Raw genomic sequence first — 23,684 nt, forward strand, 5'->3', positions numbered from 1 at the left:
TACAAGTTATCCAAAAAAAACATTTTTGAAAAAATTTTATTTTTTGAATATCTCCGAACGAGCCCTACCGATCAAGCTCCATTTTTCACAGCTTTTAGATATTGACAAGCCGCGTCGAATGCCAGTTTGACGATCAAAATCAGTTCATCCGTTTAAAAGTACGTACATACATACATACACCCGGACATCATCTTGAAATTAGTCAGAATAGCTTCCTAAGACCTCAAAACGTCGACATCTGATGGAAATTCGATTTTCGTAAATCGGACCGAAACCAACAACTTCCGGAATTTTTGAAAATTTCCAATTTTCTTGGCGGGAATTTAAAAGAATGCTAAAAATTAGCAAAACATCTTAATATCTCAAGAGGAAACTTGGCTTAAGAAAATACAGTTATAACAATTACAAGACTATTAATAATAAAATCGAAAAAATAATTTAATAAATGCCTTGAACGTGAGCAATATAAAATAATTTAAAAATATCCTTAACAAGGAAGTATCTATAGGACAATAAAGTATCAACGCAGCGCAGGAACAGACAAAGCGTTTTTAAAAAGTTCCATTAATTATTCCACTTAGATAAACACAATATTCAGCTTTTTTTTACAAAAAATAAAAAAAAAATCTTTACGAAACGTAACAAATAAATTTCTTTTAGTTCACTTTGATATCTTCAGATAGCTATCTCTCCAGGAAATGAGACTGGAACCAAAAGAAAAAAAAAACTATTATAAAAGGAAATGAATCGTAGAAAGAGTTCCGACAAATGCACATATTTTACTTTTTTATATCTTAATTCGAAATAATAGGTTATGTAATACTTCATACATGAAATATATAAGTGTACATGTGTAGTACTTGCAGTACGTCCTATGAATTACCAAGCAGTTGTTCCGCTACTTGTGCTCCGAGGGACGTACATTCGAAGCATTACTCGATTACCCGAAACTCGGCACGAAACATAACGTACGAGGATACGAGATTGTTTACTTTTGTTCTGACAGAGGATTTTTTTTTTTTTTTTTACTACTATCGCCCAATAAAAATGAAATGCTGAAGGGAGTAAACGATCCTTGTGATTGACTTTCAGCATTAGTTGTGTATGCGGTCAAAAAACATGAATGCAATTTGTTGACCAGTGATTTTCACATAGTTTCATACGACATACGCATTTTATATCGTTAACTGTGCTACGAAATATAGGAGTTTGCGTCAATACACAAGCGGCGTTTGCACGCGCATGCAATAAAAATTTCTTTTTTTTTGGTGCCTGGATGTTTTTTATTTTGGTCGAACACAACAAGCGCTCGTCAGGGTATAGGTGAGTCGGTCGGTGGAAATTCAAGTCCGACAGTTAGACGAACTATTGTTAGCCATTGAACAATCCAATATTCAAATGACGTGGCTGAGAGGAAAACCGAGCAGTGCTTTTCATTTGCCCAAGCTCGATGATAAAATGCTTGGAGAAATATTATTTAAACAATAAAAACAAGCAAGCTGGGCGATAGCTGATAAGTGATGACTTATGAGCATCAGTATAAATAGCTTGTATATGTATATTTTTTTTTTCTCCTCGAAGCTTTTTTAGAGACTCCGTGATTCCGAGTAGAGTGTCGTTGAAATTACGCGACGTGATGAGTAACTGAAGAATGATGTCAGGAAAAAATAGTTTAGATCTGACATCAATAGATCTGAAAAAATTCAGCTTGGAAATTTTATTTCATGAAAATTAGCTGAGCTATGGAGATCGAGGCAGATCTAGCTTATAATTGCCAGGGATTTTTGTTCAAGAAATCTATGAAGATTTGGGGAAATTCACGGAAACTATTGAAGATCGATGACCTCTGTAGGCCTAATAAAAAAATTGATGTCTATAAATTGAGGATCTACAGAAATATAACATATCCTGATTAATATCTTGGAAAATCTGGTGAGATCAGTAAAGATCACACTATAGGTCTAAAATATCATTGACGATCTGCCGAAATCATCACAGATCTTCTGAAATCTATTCCAAATTCTAGATCTATGTACACGGAAAAAAAATATTAGTAAATTATACTCAGATTCTCATCAACAGCGCGCCTACACCGAATATTAGTAAATATTATGGAGTAGAACGTAAGAAATTAATAACAGATGCATTTTTTTGACAAGTGTCTTGTAGTTTTTTAAGATTTAAGTATACTATAGTAATTTTAAATAGTCAAGCAGTTTATTTCAACGATTAACTGTTAATTAGAGCAGTTTCAACATTTAAATCATAATTTTACTGATTGAAACGACATTAGTTATTGAACATAACATAAATAATTAGAAATTAAACTACAATTATTGTCAATCATTTTTTTCCGTGTAGATCTGCAGGAGAAGATCTACATAGACCTGAATTATATTTTCCCGTATAAATATTAAAATTATCATTGTCTTAAAAATTTGAAATAGAGACTGAGTACACGCCCTCTACACAAAAAAAAAGATTTCTTGGTCCAAGAAATATTTTGCACTATGAATTGAAGACAAAAATTTTTTTAGGATTAGAAAAAATTTCTTGACGTTAGAAATTTTTTTTCGCCCCAAGAAAACTTTTTGTTTTCAATTTACAATGGAAAAATTTTCTAGTAACGAGTAAAAATTTTTTGCGTCAAAAAATCATTTTTTTCTGCGTAGCATAAAAATTTCAAGTGATTCCTAAAAAAAACAACTTAATAAATAATTCCTCAAACATTTTTCCGTGACAAGTCGGGCGTAAAAATTTCCGTGTAAATAATTAATGTTTTTTTTTATTAGCTTAAAATTTGTCTAATAATAATCGTGTTTATGGATGATGTAAATAAACACTCATCAATATTTGTCAAGTTATTAAATGGCGGTCAGTATTTACATTCATTTATTTATATAAATACCGTGTTAGTGTACACTCTGTAGAACATGCCGCCACCGGAAATGAATTAAAATCATAACTACAAACAATCGTGTGTATTAAAATCAATAAATTATAAATAATAACTCCCGTAATATTGGCATTAAATTGAGTTCAAAATTACTATGATAGTCTCGTAAAATTGCTAGCAATAAATCAAAAATATATAAATAAAACCGCAAAATAATCTCTCCGATCAGAGCTCGTAAATAAAACTGGTAGTAATTTTCGGTCAAAAGTAAATAAATAATATTTCTTATTAACCCCGCAAATTTTTTTTAGTAAAAATAAAGATCTGTTTGGATTTTAATTTTTAACTGTCACTCAGGCTCTTGTTTCATAAAGTGGAAAATTTATAAGCTTTCCGGGTCATAAATTTACTCACATCACAGAGATGTTTAATTTTTTTAAAGAATTATCTTTAACATGTGGCCCGGAGTTTTTTAAAAAGTACTTGAATACAAGAATCCAGAATGCTGGATGTCAAATGCTGAGGCAGTGACGTTCTGCAGGTTTGACCTTACTTCAAATTTAACTTATATTCGGGTTTTATTTATTTCAGTAGAGGAAAGAAAAGTATTATGTGGAGATGTTGAAGGAGCCCTTTGAGAAATTTGAGACTTAGACTGGGACTGGACCTTGGGCGAATCGTTAAAATTTAAGTAACAATACTTAGGAGCTGGACAACGTACTCACGGATTCTTATGGAACGCTTAGTTTGCCGACATGTGTTCCAAGTTAAGCCGTGCATAGCCTGGTGTACATCCATGTATATGTATGTGTATGCGTATATGTGTGCATATGTGCTGTCGCGGTATATACGACTATTATATTATATTGTATTGAAAGTTTTAACGTCGTGACCTCGGTTCTAAGAAGACTGACTCGGGTATCATGCATAACATTGAAAGATAAACTTTTAACCTGAAAAGTTTTTTTTTTTAAATTAGAGCGTAACTGGATCGGGACGCTGAGGGTATAGTAAAGGAGTTAAGTACGAGGAACTTTGTTTTTTTTTTTTTTTTAATAAAAATTTTTGTAACAATAGTTGGGTTGTTATGAAATAATGGGCATTATTATTATTTTTTTTTTTTTTGGAAAATGGACGATAAAACGGATACACTTTTTTGAAGAGTGCGAATTACTAGTTTTTGGAGCCGGCGAGAACAAAGAATTGGAATAAAATTTTTCGACGCATGCAATTTCAGCAAATTAAATAATTTTTGGTAGAAATTTTTTTTGAAAGCGTGTGCTATTGAAAATTCGGGCGCGGTAACGATTGGGCTTTGGTTTCTGATGAAGAATACTCAAAAAATTTTTAAATATTTATTCTGTTTGAATGGAATACGTATACATTTTTTTATTACGTAGCTCTGCAAGGATTTAATAAAACAATAATAAATTTATCGGATTTGGGTTTCAATTATAGAAAAAAATTAAACTTTAATGGAATGGAATTTTACAGACGATTAGAAATATATATGAATATATACAAATATTTTTATCGGATCACGTATTTAAAAAAAAGTTCATGATTTTTTTCGGGTATTATCACATTAATTTTTTTTTAAATTCTGTAGCCAGAATTTTTTTCAAAGCATGAAAAACAATCCCGATTATTCCGATAATTTTTTGTCCACTTGAATTTTCTTTACCCTAATCAAGACTGGTTTCAAATTTCAAACGCCAAGTATTTCAAAAGTACTTCCACCCAAAAAGATAAATCAAATGCACTCAAATTTTTTTACTTCACGGTCTTCAATGTTACCCAGCCCTCACCAAAAATAATATTTTCCAAAAAATCCCACTGACCATAAAAAAAATATCGATCCAAATCCTTAAAACATCAAAGGAATTGAGGCTTTTGAGGACTAAACTAGAATTTGTTTTTTGACTCGGGCTTTTTTAGTATTCATCAAAAAAATTAACCATTTAAACCCGAGTTAAAAAACAAATTCGGATTCAAGTCTCAAAGTTCTCAATGAGGTTTTTGAGAATCAATTTAGAATTTGAATAGAAAGTTATCCTAGTTTAGTCTTCAAAGTAGTTGTTCCTACTTTGAGGACTGAACTGGAATAAAACATAATCTGGGCTAGAGCCTCAAAAATACTCAAAACATACAGGAATAATTTTATCCGGATTTGAACCTCAAAAGTCTCATTCGCCGTATTCTCTCCCCTCCCTTTTCTATCTAAAATTATTCAAAGAACTCTAACTTTTCATTCGTTGAGGATTTTGAGGTCTTACTTATAATTCAAAATCGATAAATTATTCGTATTTAGACCTGATAGTTCTCATGCAGGATTTTGACTACTAAAGTAGAGTTACTTTCTGGGCGGCAAATAAAACATCAAAGGAATTGAGGCGTTTGAGGGCTAAGCTAGAATTTGTTTTTTGACTCAGGAATTCCTTCAAAAAAATTTCCAAAACATGTTTTTCAAATTGACAAATAACATGCACTGAAAACATAATATTGTTCTTACAAAATTTAAAAACTACCCCGTTACGCTTCACTCACTTTTACCACAAAAAAATAAAACAATTCCTCAAAAAGTAAAAAAGCGACGAAAGTGGATTATACAGCATGAGATAATATTTTCCCGCGAAAGAAACCTGGATGTAATTTTATCCGATAACTTTGTTGAACTCGTTGATTCAGTTTGTGCACTTACTGAATTTCATCTTCATACCACAGAGCCATCCAAGACCGATATATCCACGACGCGGCTCTCAATCTTCAAGACGCCGATCGATGATATTAATATCGAGCTAATAAGGAAATTTATGACTCAGTTAAGGAGTCCTCATAGGTATAAGCCGGTAAAGTGCTCTGCTTATCAGTAAATAGATCAACAGACCCGGCAGACAAGTACCGAAAAGCTAAATAATTAAGACCGTTAGCCTCCGTCGACCCTCTACTCGTTGTCTCTATAAATATCGTATCCTAAATATATACCGTATCACAATATATATTATAATATAATAAAAAATAATATAATAACAATATGGCAGCATAATATCGCTCACAAGTCTTTAGCCGCACCTACAAAGTAATTATCGGTGTTTACGACTTTGTCGGTGTGCGATACCCTGCTGCAGTTGATCACGCTGACGAGCTGCAAAGACGACGGATTAACGGCTAGGTGTGCCCGCACAAGCTCACCCAGTTCCCCATTCCCACCGGATAAACTCATCTCTTTGTCAAATTCAGGCTTTACACCGTTTGACGCACCGTCATTTTAAAACCCGTTTATTAAGGAACAAAAATAAATCGACATCCGGTTAAAGAGAATAAAAAAGCTCATGTCCTCTCGCTTATTTAATTAACTTTTGTTCATGTTCATTTTTTTTTAATTTTCTGTGAACATAGAAAAAAATTAAACCTTTGGCAATTTTCGCTGATCAATTGTTGACTGAGCGACATGTCGGCTAAGAGAAGAAGCTGAATAGAGACGTATTATATTTGATCTTTTTGCTGTAGCGGAATTGTATCGTCGGATCTTTGGTATATATGATATTTGTGATAAAACAAATGGATGTTTGTTGGCGGTTAATTTTGGAATACAAACAGCAAATGATGATTGGAAGATAGCAGAGACCGTAGGTGTAGAGAAAGTTTGCGTCAATGACATATATAACTTTTAGATATCAGTTCAAATAACATTCAAGTCGAACGGACTCCGGTTTATAGGGTATTTATATGTATGTATATATATATGTATATATGTATATGTGTATGTATAGTGAGGGTAGGAAAATAGACTAGTGCACTATCTGGTGCCGGGTGAACTCGAATAAGCGGAGGTTATAAAAACAGTGATACGTGCTGGCTAGTGTGGAAGCATGGGAGTTTGAGGGCTGAGGGATGAGGGTTTTGAGAAAAAAAAAAATTAGTTGAAATAAGTAAAGTGGCAGGATAGCTTGGGAAGATATATAATAGTTTAGAGTGGGTTTAAGTTTGAAGAATAAATCCGTTGAAAAATGTCTCTTCGAATTATGAAGGATACTTGTTTGGGAGCTTTCCCACGGAAATAAGTTATTGGGATTGCGATTTGCCGAGTAGAGGGTCAGATGATACTTTTGAATGAATGAGAGTGCTAATATTTTTGTAGGTTTTATCGTTTTGAAATTTGTTATTTTAGTGGGTGAGTTTGAGGCGGACGAAATGAGATTTTGCTGAGTTTTATATGACGGACGGTGGGAACTGTGGTTTTTGGTACAATGAACTTTTCGGGTGATTTGTCGATCTGTTATCTGTGGGATGCGATTTTTGAATAACTGAGAGGTTGAATGACAATAATTTTCAATTCGAAATTGTGGAGTGATATTCTCTAATTATTTTTAAAAATTTACCAAAAAATTTTTTTTCACTCACCAAATTTTTTTTACTAATTTTCAAAGGTAATTTTTGCTGCTCGAAAGAGTGGGGCGAAAAATTTCAGCCGAAATTTAAATGAAAATGTTTTTCAAACAGATTTTCTTTGAAAATTATTAATCATTTTTTTTCTGTTCATTTCTTTTAGGAATGAAATTTTTTACTAAAATTAATTACGGAGCCTGAATAAATTTTGTTGAAAAAAAAAATAAAAGTATTGATGTTTCAAAATTTGGTTTAAAAATAAATAAAAAATAAATTATTTCTTAGCGTCGTTATTTAATACAACTCTGGCTCATCAACTTTTAATGCAACGAAAATAAATTATTGGCCATTTAAAATAAATTTAACGCTCGTTTATTCACGAAAGCGACTAACGATTTAAATACACAAGTGATTTAACTGTTTTATAACCAAAAAAAGCCACGAGTTATTAAAAAATTCATAACGAATGTTTTCACTGTTTAGAACTTTGGTTTCAAACTTTTCCAAGTCTCTTACATTTGAATATTCATCAAAATAACTGTTCACTTATTTAATGCCTACAAAATAAAAAATTAACTTATTTTCCCCCCTATTCATTGCTAATAAAAATTATCATTTATCTTCGAAGTTTCCTCAATTTTCCCCAGCGGTAGCAGTATTTTAGCCCATTACCATTTCCGTATGTTCATTTTAACTGAACATAATAATTTATGATTAGTTAAACGCAAGGTCTGTGATGATGATGGAAATGGAGATAGAGATGAAGACGAAGGTAGAATATAATAGTAACAAGAAATAATGTACATAGAATAATTACCTAAATTATCTGCGTAAGCAGCTGCCAGTTGGAGGCCAAATATGAGGAACACAAGAAGTAGTTCAGACATGGCTGGATACTAGCTGGTGGTATTTGGTCTAGCGTCTAGCTTTGTAGCCGCTGGAAGCTTCTCAAATTATCACCCAGACCCACGGGACCCATTCATCGCTCTGCCTTTACGAGTCTTCCGCAAAGTCAGCTATACAAAATTTGTACTTTGTTATTAAATTATTTATTCACATTCAATAATAATTATAATTATGATGATCAATTGAACTGGTCTGTTATTATTATTATTATTAATTACTAACAATTAATGAATCGGTTTACTGATGACGAAGCTTCATAAATTAGGGTAAATTATTATCACCGAGATTTTCAGTATTTGCGCTCTAGAGAGAATCCGTATTGACGAAAGGTATACGTTATTTGCTTGTTGCTTATTATACTTATGCAAACGAACTCGATATAATAATTCAAGTGAACCCACGATTTCTATGGCAAATTTATATAATACGTAGTTAGTAAATGTATAATATTAATTGATGTTACGAAAATTAACAGAGGCTTTGATGACTTTGTATAAACGCTGATTAATAATATTTGGAGGGAAGGAGGGGGCACAGTGGGCCCCTGAGGGCAAAGTAGGTCGCTTAAAATTTTCAAAACTTCAAAAAATATGGGGGCAAAGTGGACCCTCAAAATTTTCTATACGCCAATAAATTCGGACGGATAATAAGCTTATCGAAATTTCTTATGTAATAAGGGCTTAAATAGACCACCAAAACTGTTCATTAAATATAATTTATTAAGAAAGTCAAAGATAATAAAATTACGTTTCAAAGTTATATCGCAGCACACTCAGAAAATTGAATACTAGGAATTACTATCTAGTTATGGTAAAATTTTTGACCATCAGTCTGATAGTAGTGATTATTATCTAGATGATTGTATAAATCATCTAGATTGTAATATTCACTATATTTATAATAATTGTTACAATCCTGTATGTTAACTAGAATTAATTGACTCAATAGTTATATTTATAATCCAGATGGTAACAGCTACCATCAGAAATTATAATTGTTACCATCCTGATAATAACTATTACGAAATTTATTGCAGAAGTAAATATAATCATCCTGATGATAACTGTTACCATCCTGATAGTAACTGTTACGAAATTTATTGCAGAAGTTATCATCCAATAATTATTAATTCTATTAAAAAAAATAATAATACTAACTATTTTTGGATTGAAAAACGTTCCAATCATTCTAGATGATTGGAATTTAAAATTTAGCATAATAAACACAATTACTTAATTTTCTGAGTGCAGATTATTAAAATGACTTTTATACCCGGGAAAAAATGTTTTTATAAAATTTTATAAAATTTTACAAAATTTTAGTACTAACATTTTATAAAATTTTATAAAATTTTATACTGAAAATGGCCTGGTAAAATTTTATCAAATTTTATAAAGTTTTATAAAATTTTATGAAGTTTTATAAGAATTTATAAAATTTTATGAAACTTTGTAAAATTTTATAAAATTTTACCAGGCCATTTTCAGTATAAAATTTTATAAAATTTTGTAAAATTTTATAAAATGATTTTTTTTTTCCGGGGCGGGTCACCCATCCAATTTATGGCCACCCTCGATGCTGTTTAACTTTTGTTATTGAAGAATCGTTGTCTGCTACGCTCGTCTATTGGTCACTTGTAGCTTAGAAATATTCGTGGCTGTATTTATGATTACTCATGAATTCTTATCAGCCATATTTTATAGTATTAATTTATAATTATATATAAAAAAAAGATTTGAATAATTCAACTATCGATTGTTTAATGGACATAAAATTTTAAAATTAATTAAATTTATTGATTTTTAATGATTTATATTTTTGAATTAATGGCGAAACCTTTGAATTTTTCTTTGAGTAATGAAGAATTAATTTTAATTGATAGTTGACAAAATAAAAGTTTAAAAACATTAAATTCAAAATTATCACATTTTGTAATATATATATATATATATATATATATATATAAATATGTAAGAGAAAGGGGCGGCGGGGGTAGGCAAAACGAGGTACTTCTAAAATTTTATGAAAAAAAAATTTTTTTTTTTAAATCTATTATAACCATCCCAAAATTACTTTTGTAGATATAATTGAGCATTATTTTGAATTTTTTTTCGTTAAACTTTTTCAAGAATCGAGTGCCGGTCGAAAAACGTTAAAGAATTTTGTATTATGATAAAAACTATTAAAAACTTTTTTATCTTCCTTTGCATCCAATAATTGTGTAAAATATATTTTTTTTTAATGTAAATAACTTACAAAAAATTTTAATAAAATCAAACTTATTCGATATTCAGAATTTGTTTTTTTCTACATTTTTCTGGGGGTACCCTGCATATATTTAGGTAATCAATTATATTTTTGATAATGTAATTTTCATATTTGTTTATCACCATATTTTGCCCGCAAAAATGAAATTTTTTTTTTATGGCCATTGAAAATTTTGTCTATTTACTTTGAATTTCTAACAATTTTTATAATCAATTGTAATAAACTTTATAAAATTGTGTGAAATTTTATCAAATTTTACAAAATGCTACCCCACACTAGATGCAATAGTGACATCAAATTCTCTAAAGTTTTATGAAATATTATAAAATTTTATATTATTTTATAAAATTTCATACAATTATATAAAATTTTATCTAATTATTACTCCCCTTTTGAGATCTTACTTTATAAAATTGTATAAATTTGTATAAGATTTTATAAGATTGCATATAATTTTATGAAATCGTCTAAAACTTTATAAAATTTTATAAAATTTCATCTAAATATTACTTCTCTTCTAAGGACTTACTTCATGAAATTATATAAAATTGTATAAGATTGTATAAAATTTTATATAATTTTATGAAATTGTATAAAACATTATAAAATTTTATAAAATTTCATCTAAATATTACTTCCCTTCTAAGGAATTACTTTATAAAATTGTATAAAATTTTATATAATTTTATGAAATCGTATAAAACTTTATAAAATTTCAAAAAATTATATCAAATTTCATTTAATTATTACTTCCCTCACTAAGAAATTACTTTATAAAATTGTATAAGATTGTATAAAAATTTATATAATTTTATGAAATTATATAAAAGTTTATACAATTTTATAAAATCTTATAAAATTTCGTAAAATTATATAAAATTTCATCTAATTATTACTTCCTTTTTAAGATCTTGCCACATAAAATTTTATAAATATTTATAAAATTCTATGAAATTTGATAAAATTATATAAAATCATATGAAATTCTATAAAATTTCGCTGTACAGTCTTATAAAATTGTATAAAATTTTATATAATTTTATACAATTGTGTAAAACTTTATAAAATTTTATATAATTTTATACAATTTTATAAAATGTCATACAATTTTATAAAATTACATTCATCTATTACGTTCCTTACTCAGAGCTTACTTTATAAAATTTTATTGAATTTTATAAGATTTTATAAAATTGTATAAAATATTATAAAATTTTATAAAATTGTATGAATTTTTATAAAGTTTTGCTGTAAAATCTTATAAAATCTTACAAAATTTTATAAAATTGTATAAAATTTTACATTATTTTATAAAATTTTATAAAAACATTTTTTCCCGGGTATTATTAAAATACAATTGTTTTATAGTTATTTGCAAATATCACACGTGTAAAGAATAAAAAATATCAAATCCGAAATTTTTTGGAAGGTCCACTTTGCCCCAAATTTTCGATTTTGCAATTTTAATAGACGCAGCATAATGAAGTGAAAATAAGTATCAAGGGTCTAAAAAAAAGTAGACCCGTAAAAAAAATTAATGATTTTATAATCATTTTCCTTAAGGGGCCCACTCTGTCCCCCTCTCCTCTGTAAGTGATGAGCAAATAGTTTTTTTTTCGCTTTTATTGCTGTCAATAAATGTATAATGACCAAATTTCGTTAATTTGATAAATTTGAACTTTTCGATAAATTTGTATGAATATTAGTATGTAAGTGTAAGATTATTTTTGTTTGAATCTTTGATTGTTGGGTCGAAAATTGAAGCGCGATTTCAACCTCAAATTTTGGGCTGCTAATAAATAATCTAGAAGTTTTGAACCTCTATGTGGCTCTTATTTGCGTTTCTGCACTACAGAGGTTCAACTTTTCCACTAGAGGTTGTTATGGTGATAGAAAATTTTTTTATAAAATTTATATTGGGGCTAAAATATGTATAATGACCAAAAATATATAGTTTTGATTTTTGATGTCAATTTAATCATTTTTATGATTCGTTGCAACATTTTAATAATCAATAAATTATAATTATCAAAAGAATTTCTCTTTATACTTTGCTAGTAATTTGTGATAGCATGAATTTTTGAAAAATGTATAGGAAATTTAGTGAAGCTTTTGATCGTAACTTCGAAATGATTAAATTCTTGACTCTAATCATATTATACGGTACAAATATTTTATTATCAACTAATTTTGAGTTAATAGAAATTCCATAAATTCGATAATAAATTGAAATAATTAATGTTAATTTTATATAATTTACGTTACGACCTGCCCGTAGTTTTTTTTTATATAATTATGAATATTTGATTATCAACTAATTTTGAAATTGACATAACTTCAAAATTAGAAAGTATATTTGAATAATTATTTTCGATTATTAGAAAAAAAATGGCGATTACTCGCTCGGGACGGTTGGATTAATAATTTGATATTTAATTTATATATAAATTTGCGTTGAAATTAATTAATCAAAGAGTTCATATATTTATAAACCAAACAGTACACACACAATGTACATTCATATTGAATGAACATTACCATCAACTAAAAATAAATCCATTAGAAAATTATTAGTTTCTGCTCCATTCGTTATTTTTTATTAGAAAAATTAAAAAAAAAATAAACTTATTCCATTTATTTGATTTTTTTTTTTTTTTTTTTTTTTTTTTTTTTCATGTGAATTTATTTTTTATATTTGATCCATATATTCAAACAACTTTTCCTATCGATACATGCACACGATATTGAACCACCGAAATTTGGAGTTACGTGAATAACTTTATCCATAAAAAAAAAACTTTATCTATGTACAAATATATGGAATTACGAACCTCTATATTTTGATTAGAAATAAAATAAAAAATTCAAATCACTCTCACAAATAAAAATAATAAAAAAATTCACAAAAATCACTCGGAATAGTCACTCGTTAGTTTTATTTTTGTAATTCATAAATTTTTTTTAAAATAATTAACAAATTCACTTACAACACAACACACACACTTTCGACTTTCAAAAAGTTACTTTTTCTTTATTTTACAACCATTTTTTTTTTTTTTTTGTCACTATTGTCAAGTGTGATAATAATAACAATAACACTAATTATTATTATTATAAAAAATTAATTCGAGTGGATCTATGGTAAATAAGGGGTTATCATTTAGAGGGACTATTGTTTATGTGACAAATAAACTTTTTTTATGATCTGAGATGTGGACCGAACCGTGCGGCAGTCGGTGAGAGACTAGTTCGGGCGCCGGATCTTTCAAACCTGGCAACGCGTGACGTCACGTCTGTCGGGAACGGGAACCAGCGCGCGCTGTAACGAGTAAAACCTCATATATAGATATAGGGGTATATATATATATGAACAAATATAAGTACATATACAGCAAAGTTGAGAAATGTAGCTAAGAAAACTTATACCACTAGCTTTTACGCGTTTTCCACAACCGCACATTCCTCTCAGACTTTTACACTCGATTATCTATTTTTCGAATCCCCATCCTATGCGTTAAATCATCCAAACTTATGTGACAATAAATATGTAAGGAATGTTGAATTATTTTTAAAACATTCAAATACAAATTTTAATTTTTTTCAAAATTTATTTTTATTTTCACTCCGAAAATATCAAATTTACAGGGAACCCCAAGTTATTTGTTGCGATTCCCCTTTCGAAATTTGGTCTTCAAACAAATATCTATACTCGAGAGTCCAAATAATTATTTGTCATTGTTTTCAAGACGGTTTCATAATTATTTGCCAATATTCCGTTGACGGCAACAGATTTTTAGAAATCCTCTGACAATCTGAAGCACGTAACGATGCTTCGAAATTAAAATTTTGAACCAATTTTGAATTTTATTGATTGGATAACTCGTAAACTATTTTCTAGATTGATTTCAAATTCTACGACGAAGCAGGTGCAGATAAACTTCATCGATTTGACGCAATTTATTCGATTTAGTTAACCTCGTTCACAATTTATCGACTGATATTTACTTTGTCAGAATTTTTCAAAATTTTCCTTTGAAATACTTTTTCAAATAAACTTCATGCATTCGTTTTTTAAAACAAACGTTTATTTTAAATTATTTTCTCTTCACTATTGACATTCTAGTATTTTCATAACTTTTTTTGGACTATTTTAGTGTCACTGAAATATTTTCACATACAATAGTATGTAGAGCATCGGGAGGTTAAAGATCATACACAGTTCAACCCGTAGAATCATGTGCAGTCAGCTAAGTTACGAAAGATATTTTTATTATTATTATTATCACTTTTCATAAAAAAAACTGATAAAAAAAAAAATGAGCTTCCGACTCGGAGATAATAGAAGATTCTATAGCATTTACCTCGCGTGCGCAGCGTCGACACGAAAAATCAGGCATTGATAAAAAAAAAGTTCCTACCCGAGGCTCCCAGTGAATAATGCACGTGTACAAAATATCACTTTTTTCTATACTTTATTTAAAATTTTTTTCACAGCTTTTCTAGCCGTATTCACATAAGCGTCAAGTCGTATGTCACCAAATCAAAAGCGTACATATTAAAAAGTTTAACACAAAGCGGAGAAAAAAAATGAAAACAAAAAAAAGGGGCTATGAAAATTATTAACGAGGAAAAAAAGAGGACAGTAATTTTATATTGTTATGTGCGTGTGCAGTGCGCGAGCCAGTATATATACATGATTGACTTATTAATTCGTGTGACCGTGTGTATAAATGTGCATATGTGTATACGAGGCGTCAACAGCTATTCATCTTGCTGGCACAGCTGTGGAATGACCATAAATCTTATTGATTATTTTGACAATGAGTATAATCTGTTCTATATATATGTATATGTATATATATATACATACGATTGAATTTCAAAATTATTATTGTATGCTCCATTGAACAGCGTACTTTATTATAGTTTTAATAATGGATTATAATGGCTTAATAATAATCTATATAAATATACATGGGGTAGAACAAATAATCTATGTTTTATTTTTGGTAAACGAACATAAGTGGAGCTCAATTTTTTGAGAGGTTATAAAAATATTTATATGTGGTTTCTATCTAGATTTTATCTCAATCGATTGTTGAGGTCAAGTCGACGGTAAAAAAAAATTTGAACTGTTGAGGCATTTTCTAACCCATACAAAGTCGTCGAGCTTCGAAATTTTCCCATAGGCCGATGGCTGATTTGCAATGATTGGCCAATAAATGGCTAACTATACTGGCCCGTGTATGGTGAATCATTGGCAGCCGTCTTTTTGCTTATAAAAACGGCGTACAATTAACCGCCGTTCGTTGGCCAACGGTTTGATCGAGTGCTCTTGATACCAAGCTTTGGCCAATGCTTGTGACTGCGATGCTTGGCATACCGTTATCATCCGATATTTAGCCGATCTTCGGCCGATGCTTCAAAATTGGCAGCCATTCACGACCCAGTAATGAGCCGATTCTTTTTTTTTTATGAATTCAATGGAGAATTAAGGCATTGCAAAATTTTTTAAATTTCATTATTGAATATGGAGTTAAAGGCTAAAAAAAATCAACTCTTCAGCAAATTTTTTTATTTTCGACTAGAGAATTTCCTGATTCCGTGACTAAAATTTTTGAATTGTACAGGAAAATTTACGATTAATAAACCTTGAAAAAACCGTAAAGAGAAAATTTCATAGCTGGAAAAAATTCCTCGGCTAAGTCTGCGTCAGCGTCTTAGAGCTTAAATTTAATTGCTGAAAGATCCCGCACGTTCCTTCCTCGAGTTATTAGCTGTCATAGTCAAAAGCATCAGTTTTCGATTACGGCTAAAGCTGGCACGCCTCACTTGCTCCGATACAGCGGCCAGAAAATATTTTCAACTTCAGAAACATGATTACAAAATTGAAATTTCTAATTATATTTTTAGTTGTATCTAAAATATTTTTTTCCGGCACTTTCTAGAAAATTTTATAGACTTCTTATACTTTATGGAAATTTTTTTCTCTCTTGTAATCCAATTATTAGTCTCCATATTATCAAAATTTCCATTTTTTCCCAATTTTCAAGTTCCAAATAGTGGGCGCTCTTGAAAAAAATTTTTTTTTCCATCACTTTTTAAATACTCATAGTAGTGATAGTTCATGAGTTAAAAATTTATCATTACTCACTCATATATACAAATATATATATAAATAAGAGATTGGATACCTCAGATATAAAGGGGTTAAAATTCGATTAAATACAAAAAAAAAGTAACAGATGCCATGAGTTAGTGGTTTCTATGCGCTCTTAAATATTCTTCACGACAGTAAATGTTTAAAAATAGAGAAGAGAGCAAATAGGGGTCGCGAGAAGTGCTACGTTAGTCGAATATCTCTTGGTGTCGTGTCTACTCTAAGCTCCATTTACATATATCAATTTCTCATTCTTATGCTACATATTTTATGTTTAAATAAAACGTTGTAAGAAAAAATCGATTATTTTTTCATCTTTACGGACAATTTAAATAAAATTCATACCATTCTTTGTATTACAGCGCACACATACACGCCAGATTGTTTCAATATGCCGAGCAAAATCTACTTGCTTGTTCGCTTAGTCAGGATCTCTAGACTCTGTCAGTATATTATTATATTATGTATGCACATCACCGAAATTAGTGTATGTATTTATCTTCGTTTTCACTTTCTGTGAACAGACCTAATGGCGTGTGAAACTTTTTATCAAACATATATATACGTATGTCTATATACTTATTTTTCCTATTCATTCACTCCCTCACTTATATATGTATATATATTACTCCATTATTTAGCAGGAAAGACTTTTAGTGTTTAATAAATTGAGGCTGGTATAAACAAAAGCTTAAAAAAAAATAAATTGTTCGCAGAGCGGAAAACGATTTTCGATATTGACTAGTATTTACTTTTTTTTTTTGAATATTTAACAATCGCTCGGAGCCCCTCTTTGTTTCTTTGTCTTCACGTTAATCAATGTATAAAGGTGTTGAGTAGTTAGGAAATGAAAAAAATAAAAGTTTCATCCAATCAAAATGGGTACTGGACATTTAAGCGAGACACGTAGTACTAGGTAAACGTGCCAATGCTACTAATAGTTTTGTTAATTTTTTTTTTTAACTTTTCTTCTATTTATTTAACGGTGTATACTCTACACATTTATTACACTAGTTTTTTATGGCTCGCATCAATTGATATTTACATTGACGGTGGGCAATATTGAGTTGTCGGAATATTCAAATAAATATGGCGATATTAATTGGACGTATTTATAGTTCATATTTAGTTAGCGAGAAAAATTTAAACTAAACTGTGAGAACGTTTCATTATTGTTATTACTATTTTTCTTTGTCTATGACGATCATAGTTTTAGATTTTTGATTTTTTGAAAATAGTATATATTTGTGACTTGAAAAAAATAGACGCTGTGGGATATTAGAAAGGTTGGATAAGATGCCGAGTAAAAAAAAGGTCCAAATTTTTTTAAACGGCTGTAACTTTTTAATCGCTTGTCTCACAGTATTTTTATTTTAGGCAAAAGTTGTAGGAAATTTAATTTTCCATAATTTTGGTTTCTTTAAAAAATGCTGTAGGATCGATAGTTTCGAAGATACATTCGTTTTAAGTTTTTGAAAAAGAATGTATATATATATGAATATTTCCAAATCTTAAAAACGGCTGTAACTTTTTAACGAGTCATCTTACGTGATTTTTTGTTGAGATAAAACTTGTAGGAAATTGAATTTTCTACAAATTTTGTCCTTGCAAAAAATTCGAAAAGATCATTAGTTTAATAGATACACTCACTTAAAGTATTTGGAAATAATAATATTTACAGAAAATGATTATTATTGTATAAATATACATAAACAATAATATAATACAGGTAATCTAGTATAAATGTATGCACATGCTGCTCATCGAGACAGTAATTATCCCAACAAAGACCCGGATACGAATGTGTATAATCGACCGGAGAGAAAACACTTCTGCGGCTGTCGGAGTAATTCAAGACAAATAATGAATGTTTGACAATCGAGTGAGAAATACAATTATCCTTCTGTATTTCTCACTCGCACTCACTACTAAACTACATCCTTACTAAACTCACTCTACTTTTGCAACTATCTCCTCCATTGATCCATCATCTGCTTGCTTCAATTCCTGATTTTATTACTAAATCATTACCACCGCTAATTAAATATAAACAGCCGATCAAACCCTTGGCATTAAAATTACCTCATAAAATTTCTTTAATCAGTGGTGCGGTGCTACTATTTTTTTTTATTCCCTTTGATAAGTGTATGCCCATTGAACTAAAAGTACTGTTCATATTAAATGTAAACATAATTTTTCTACCAGATTTTTAAATATTTAAATTAAACTTTATGCATATTCAGCATAAATGAGAGAAGTCAAACATTTCAATTTATTTATTAGAGTTATAAAAAGTTGCGGGAATAACTTATTTATGTATTACTTCACTAAAGATCTGTTTGAAGTAGAAATAATAAATGTTCGTACATTAAATAAAGAAGTAAAGTATGAAATTTCGATTACATTTTTTTATTTCGATGTAACAGTGAAGGCCCGACTCAAATATAATGGAGGTAAAAAATCCTGATTTTCTACAAATTTTCTCTAGATCTTCTTATAGAGTGAAGTCTTTATTTCCTTTAGGTTTTACCAGACCTCAAAACGCGAGATCTGCCCCGCATGAAAATATCATATATGGTAAACATATATTAAAAAATATATGTTACAATACATGAAATCTTATATAGAATTATATATAAATTTTGACCGATTTGATCATATTTCTATATATGTTTTATGTACCATGTATTTAACTTTATAAATTTTTGTATATTTTTCGATTTATAGAACCATATAAGTATCCCCATATATGTAAGAATAAATAAAATCTATTCTTTTCTGTCTTCCTCTATCTGTTATAAGATTCAAACCTTGTGTTCAGAATATATATATATATATATATGTGTGTGCTAGCTTACAAATTTACATATATAATTATCAATATATGTAAGACATATATGTGCTAACTTATAAGTTTACATACATGATTATAAATATATATAATACATGTATTAACTTATAAACTTACGTATATAATTAATTATACTAAAACTTACTATATTACATATAAGAAAATATATATTATTTTTGGCCACTTATATGGTCCCGTATTGATTATATATTTTTTCATATATATTTATCATATATGGTATTTTCATGCGGGTGATGAAAACTCGATTTTCGAAAATTTGACCAAACTCAATAACTTCCCTTTTTTTGAAGATTTTTAATTTTGATAGCGAGAAGTTGACCAAAAATGTTACCGACAATTTAAACAAAGTTTTGTTTGTCGTCCCTTGACTCTTTTTCCCTCTCTCACTTGGAGGTTCATTGAAATGTGAGAAAACTTTGTAAGCTAGATAATAAAACCTCTAATTCTAAGTAACGTTATAACTATACGATAGTTAAAATCCGAGGCTTTACTATGTTAATTTGCATTTCATATAAGCACATATGTGTAAGCATGTATTTTGGAACAATAACTACTGCTAAGAGTATCATTAAGTGTTTATTTTGTGAGGTTTTATGTTAAAAGCTTGATACTAATAATTATAATATCAAATATATTTAAAGAACGTGAGGCGAAATTGGGTTGCCCGATCTGGGACAAAAATTTAAATTACAACATTTTATATTTTATCTAAATTACATTTACGTACTATATTATAAATATTAATTGCCTCGATGCTGGCGAAATTCTTATCGTAATAATTTTAATGAGAAATCTGTCAGCAGAAAATAATTTTTCACATTCAAATTCCATTCGATTAAGTTTTTCATAGCTTTCTCTTTTTGCTATTATGACTTACTCATAACTAACTCTACAATACTTTTTTTTCCTATTCATCTTCTCTCTACAAAATTTCTCTGTATTGAAATATTTTGAAAGGTTTGAAATAATTATCCCACATCGGCGCTGTCACATTCAACGTCAACTTTAATAGCATGACTGGATGCTCTAAATGAATTCATTAAAAATTTTTCGTGAATTTTTTCTGCGTCCTATTTTACCTCAGGTTCCCTATACACAAACAAAACTTCCAAAAAAGTTTTTACTTTCCCTAAGAAATTTTTTACAGAATGAAATGAAACCAAAAATAATTTTGGGGTAAGAAAATAATTTTTTTTTTCAATTCATACCACGAAAAAAATTATTTGCGTCAAGAAATCCTTTTTTCTGTGTAGCATTCAAAAATTTGAACACGAGTAAACTCCAGATAAATAACGAAAAATATTGACAAAAAATTTCCACTTTTCCAAAATTTGCAAATTGCGCATTCTGTGCTATTTCATGAAAAAAATTTTTCCACAGAACATCAGAGGCATCCTGTCGCGCCTCGACCTCTCCTCCATATTGACACGTATATTTAAATATACAAACGTATGGAATCGTTAAATGTCTTTCAACAGCACACTAGAGTGCCGGGTTCGGGTCTCAGTAACGACTTTTGTGGTTCAAAAAAGCTTTTCATAAACATTACATTGCATTAACTAGACGTATGATTATTTTCGGAGCCTCAGATCAGTCTTTAGTGCAGCATTAAACCGAAAATGCAATATGTATTATGTATAAAACAGCGCATATACATATATATTGAGTAGAGATGGGAGATTTAGTTTGAAAGGGGCTTGTTGATTCAGCAATTGTGTGTGTCATTTATAGCTGGAGTGTGTAGAGTCCACAGTGTGAGTATAATAGAGGACGCGGTGGTGTTAGAAGGGTTTTCGAGGACAGTGTTTACGGGGTGGAACGAGAGATAGAGGACCGTAGGTTGTATATTGAGTAGAGAGGCCAGCGAGTGGTGGGTTAAAGGGGACAGAATGAGGAGTGTAAGCCAGTATACCAGGCGGCAGGGAAAGTATTTGAGTGTGTGGCGAACGCGACAAGCGTAACAACAGACGCGTCGAGAGCCAGAGATACAGGGAAAGGGAGAAATGAACTCGTGTTAGTTTGTTTGGTTGTTTATGGTGTGTACGTATACGCAAAACACTGGGCCAACGGAGGAAGAAATAGCTGGCACGTGTTTATGGAAAACCGACCGGCTCCGGTGCTCAATATCTTCGGGTATACGAGGAGATATATTTTTAGATGCCTGATGCACTTTTTTTTCATAAATAAGTACCTATGTGTGGTTATTTATTTATTTTTATTTTTGTTTTTTTTTTTTTTAATTTATACAGATGTATTATTGTTATGGTTACTATAATGAACGGCGTAATTATACATGCGTGGTCATTAGAGATATACTTTGTGCGAGAAAATATATAAATATTTATAAGCTAAAATGCACAATTGTATAAAATATAAGCAAGAGTTGGAAGCTTTATTTATTTTTATTTCTCGCTTTTGAGTTGTAATTATTTTTTAATTTATCATTAAGAGGCGTGTAATTTTATGGAATCTTTTAGATCAAAGTAGTAATGGACATGCAAGAGTTAAGAGGATTTTTAGGGATTTAATTAAAGGCGAATTGAGATTATTGTTTAAGTATTTAGGTAAAATATGAGCTTATGGAGGGAGTCAGTGAAAGGACGTCAAAGGAATAATGCACTTTTGTGAACGCTGTGCGCTGAAACTTTAGTTCTATTTTGGGCAGAAAGGGGCGATTTAAAAAATGAAAAAAGTAGGGATGTTTTAAACAGAACTTGAACTAAAAATATGAATTTTTGAAAATTAAGAAAATTTTTTAATTGTTTGGAACAGAATGAAAATTTTCTGCTCGCAATATCTCTTTTTGGATGACCCTTTTTCTTATTATCGAAATTTTTATTCTTGCACGTGGGAGTACTTTTAATTAAATCCACAGGCTTAGAAATTTTGAAATTATTTATAATCAGATCATTACAATTTTTGAAATTATTAAATTTGAGCCAACGAAAATAAAGAGATTGAGTTATTCCTACGGTCATTCACTTTATAAATAAAAAAAAATTTTTTAATTTATGAAAAATCAAAATCTATAAAAAATCAGTAATGATGATCAAAAATTTTTACAAATTTATTTTCCATATACACACACAGAAAAAGATTTCTTGGCGCAAGAATTTTTTTTTCGACTCAGAAAATGTTTTCTAGCTCCAAGAAGATTTTTTCACGCTCCGATACTTAAGAAAATTTTTGTAAAAGTATAAAGCTCGAAATTGCCCAAAAATACTCATAACTTTCCTATTTTCATGGGTTCAAAAATTGAAAATGGCACATCATAATAAAATGCTTGCATTAAAATTTTTTTCTAGCTAATTGACTCTGAGAAAATTGTGCTGACACTATTAGCCCCAGCACTCGGTGTTGTAAAAAAAAATTTAATTATCGCCAGTTGAATTCTCTGGAAATCCCATCAAAATCCCATAGAAAATATAGACCTAGCACTCGGTGTTGTAAAAAATAAATCTGTCTATCGGTTGACCCTGCAGGCCAGCCCTAAAACTTCCCACTGTTGTCGAGCTCAAGAACCTCGAAACCATTATTGTGCATTATGTACATACACACATACATACACTCGGACATCATCTTGAAATTAGTCAGAATAGCTTCCTAGGACCTCGAAACGTCGACATCCGATGAAAATTTGATTTTCGTAAATCGGACCGAATCCAATAACTTTCCGAATTCTTGAAAATTTTCGATTTTTTTAGCGGGAAGTTAAAAAAGAAAAATATGCACATGTACAAAATTAAAAAATCTACAGATGCAATTTTTTAAATATTTTTTTTTTATTTTACCTTTTTGAAAAATTCTAAAAATCATTCGACGTCGACTGACTTCAATATCATAAAATTTTAATAGTTCATTGATTTCGAACAAAAATTAAAAAATATTTTAAAACTTTCAAAAACTACTCACCTTGCCGCCATTTTACTGCTTTCTTGTCAGCGACGAGCACTTTTACAAACTCATAAAATTTAACTACAAAATTCACTGAATATATAAAATTTATGCAACTGATTGATGACAAACTCAAACTTTCACTTAAAAATAATAATTTTTATTTTTTTTAGACATTTAATTACTTTTATTCTTGCGTTCAAATTTCAACAGCTAATCCGCGCACACTGATACGAAAGAACGCCAACATTGAATTTAATTATTTTAATAACACATTCACTGACACTATTAATTTACTG

The 23,684-nt window shown here is 29.5% G+C and overlaps 1 protein-coding gene across 2 annotated transcripts in view; it reads right to left on the bottom strand.

The window, feature by feature from the left end:
• LOC130663494 (protein eva-1) overlaps positions 1 to 13,712 on the bottom strand; it is a 65,724-nt gene extending 52,012 nt beyond the window's left edge. Inside the window, exons 1-2 of one of the 2 annotated variants that reach the window (XM_057462746.1) lie at positions 13,291 to 13,712; positions 8,103 to 8,301 (exon numbers count right to left, since the gene is read on the bottom strand). In XM_057462746.1, coding sequence (XP_057318729.1) covers positions 8,103 to 8,172 — 70 coding nt within the window. In that variant the 5' untranslated portion in view covers positions 8,173 to 8,301; positions 13,291 to 13,712. The remainder of the gene's footprint in view (positions 1 to 8,102; positions 8,302 to 13,290) is intronic. The other variant, XM_057462747.1, reaches the window with a different exon arrangement.
• Positions 13,713 to 23,684: the final 9,972 nt, after the last annotated feature.

Source organism: Microplitis mediator, chromosome 2 (genome assembly GCF_029852145.1).
Source record: "Microplitis mediator isolate UGA2020A chromosome 2, iyMicMedi2.1, whole genome shotgun sequence".
Lineage (NCBI taxonomy): Eukaryota > Metazoa > Arthropoda > Insecta > Hymenoptera > Braconidae > Microplitis > Microplitis mediator.